Source organism: Malus domestica, chromosome 09 (genome assembly GCF_042453785.1).
Source record: "Malus domestica chromosome 09, GDT2T_hap1".
Taxonomy (NCBI): Eukaryota; Viridiplantae; Streptophyta; class Magnoliopsida; order Rosales; family Rosaceae; genus Malus; species Malus domestica.
This window is the reverse complement of record NC_091669.1, coordinates 13005435-13008200: the sequence shown is the minus strand read 5'-3', so window position 1 is coordinate 13008200 and position 2766 is coordinate 13005435. Positions and strand designations below refer to the sequence as shown.

The window sequence follows — 2766 nt, the reverse complement described above, 5'->3', positions numbered from 1 at the left end:
GTGCATTCTCCATTGCAGTCTGCGACAGCTTACAAGGTTCTCTAAATATCAAACAAACGAATGGAAAACTTTGGCGTACGCAGCAGTCAGCTGTACATTCTCCATTGAAGTCTTGGGTTTGCATGAGGAAGTTCACAGGTTGAGAATTCTAAACAAGAAAGATATTCATACCCACCTCATTCAGAAACAGCGGCAGTAACAGTAAAGTAAAATGTAGCAACAGCAGAAGCAGCAGTGGTGGTAATGAGTATATAATAAGTTTACAAACAATAATGGGTGATCTTGTAAAACGAAAAGGTTTAATATAAACATGATATATTATTGTAGTCGCGAATTATGCAACCCTGAGAAATTTACTATTTGGTAAAGGCATGGATGGTTACTCTCTGCACAAGACGGATGTCCACTTAATTGTTTAATCAGACAACACATATTTGCAAAGATGACACAAGTGGATACATTTTGAAATTAAACAAATAATCCCAATAATATGAATGTTGAAGAAAGACTAGAATCAGTTGTCAAAGATCACACACAACTGACTAGAAGTGCAAGGGCAGATTACAAATGCTAAAATTCCATGCTGTTAGATGCACAGCCAGTGTCCTGAGGTTTAACAGTAAACCAATGATGGAAATGTAAAGATCCATCATGTTCATTTGAAAGGAAAAGGGTTCCCCACATTCCTCAAACGCAATCAATGGCAACAAAAGTGAATGAAATTACAAATAGATGCACAAACTCCATCCGATTTATACTATAATCTGTATAGTACGTTAGAGTGGGAAGGGGTGGGAAGTCTTGCAATTTTAATCTACCTGTTTGGTCAGCATAATAACACGGTGTCCAGCCCTTTGTAAATGTTCGAACATGCTGCACTCATAAAGAAATTTACTGGCAACATTTGAAAGAAGGGTTGCAGGAAGCTGCTTTGGATCGCCAACCTTCAATGTTAATTAACTTCGAATGTCAGCGCTGTCTAACAACACAAAAGAAAATATGATACACTGGGTTCCCCAAGACCATAAAAGCTGAAAAGGGATCAGAGTGGCAGGTTCCAGAGCCTGTTGTAACAAAAAGCAATGTTAGAAGGCAGGAAAGAAAGAATCCACAACCACTGAAAATATTCTTAAGAACTTGACGAACTTTACCTGTGCAGCTTCATCAGTAACAACAGTGTTGCAGTTTTGGTTTAAGTTTTCTTGTATTTCTTAATACTGTGAATGTACAAGGATACACATATATAAAAGCACCGGTTACATCCAACGGTCCTTAGACTAAACCCTAGAGACCAGCTATACTCCTTAATTAAAGGAGATTACACCAAACACTAGATATCAGCCATACTCCTTAGTTGGAGGAAACCAACTACAAGACTAAGAAGAGATTTACACATAATTTGTCAGGAACCACAGAAGGTGCCGTGCAGCCATACAGCACCCATGATTTCTGGAATTGCATAATCTGTCTAGGGTTGGTAACTCTCAATACTCCCCCTTAAGCTGGATTGAGGAGTATAGTCAATCCAAGCTTGCCTAGAAGATGCTGAAAATGTGCAGACGAGAGAGCCTTAGTGAACATGTCTGCCAAATGATCATAACTGCGAGTGAAGACCGTTTGGATGAGTTGTGACTGAACTTGAGCCCTGATGAAGTGACAGTCAACTTCAATATGCTTGGTCCTTTCATGAAAAACTGGGTTTGCAGCAATGTGCATGGCTGCTTGATTATCACACATGAGAGACATAGGAGTTGTACTCAAGAATCTTAGATCAAACAAGAAACTTTTAAGCCAAATCAATTCACATGCAGTGGCAGCCATTGCTCGATATTCAGCTTCAGCACTAGAGCGGGCAATGACTTGTTGTTTCTTACTCTTCCAAGTGACAATGTTGCCTACAACAAATGTGCAATAACCAATGGTGGATTTTCTGTCGATTGCACTGCCTGCCCAGTCAACGTCAGTGTATGCATGAATCTTAGTGGCATGGTTATTACGCATGAGGATACCCCTATCAATGGACCTTTTGAGATAGTGTAGGATCCTTTTAACAATATTGAGATGTTCTACTATGGGTGCATGCATGAATTGGCTGACTAAGCTCACTGCAAAGGTAATGTCTAGACAGGTGATAGTAAGATAGATAAGATTGCCAACCAATCTTTGATAATAGGTGACATTATTGAGTGCCTCGCCATCAGTGGTAAGCTTAAGTTTATTGTCAATTGGGGTGACAACTGGCTTGCAATCAGTGAACTTAGCTTCCTCAAGTAGATCCATGACATACTTTCGTTGGTTGAGAAACAAACCTCGTTGAGAGGTTGCCATCTCAATGCCAAGAAAATACTTCAACTTCCCAAGATCCTTGATGGCAAAGGTTTGATGTAGGGAGGCTTTCAAGGCTCCAATTTCATATGCATTGTCACCTGTGATAATAAGATCATCTACATAAATAAGGACCACCAATTTCCCACGGGTTCCATTCAGTACAAACAAGGAAGAATCGGCATTACTTCTGAGAAAACATTCCCTTTCCAACACTGAACTAAACTTGGCGTACCAAGATCTTGGTGATTGCTTCAAACCATATATAGCCTTATACAATTTGCACACCATGCCATCCTTTGCTGGAGAGTAACTTGGGGGAATTTGCATGTAAACTTCCTCCTGAAGCTCTCCATGAAGGAAAACATTTTTAACATCCATCTGGTATAACAACCAACCACAATTGACAGTAACAGAAAGTAGCACACGTATTGTGTTCAT

At 39.7% G+C, this 2766-nt stretch overlaps 1 protein-coding gene across 1 annotated transcript; it reads right to left on the bottom strand.

Moving 5' to 3' along the window:
• Positions 1 to 1497: 1497 nt before the first annotated feature.
• On the bottom strand, positions 1498 to 2766 carry LOC139187777 (uncharacterized mitochondrial protein AtMg00810-like). The gene has a single exon (XM_070804366.1). It carries the CDS (start codon positions 2764 to 2766, stop codon positions 1498 to 1500), a length of 1269 nt encoding a protein of 422 aa, XP_070660467.1.

Excerpts from the sequence above, each read along its gene's own strand:
- LOC139187777 (XM_070804366.1), bottom strand. The coding sequence starts at position 2,766 with ATGAACACAATACGTGTGCTACTTTCTGTTACTGTCAATTGTGGTTGG.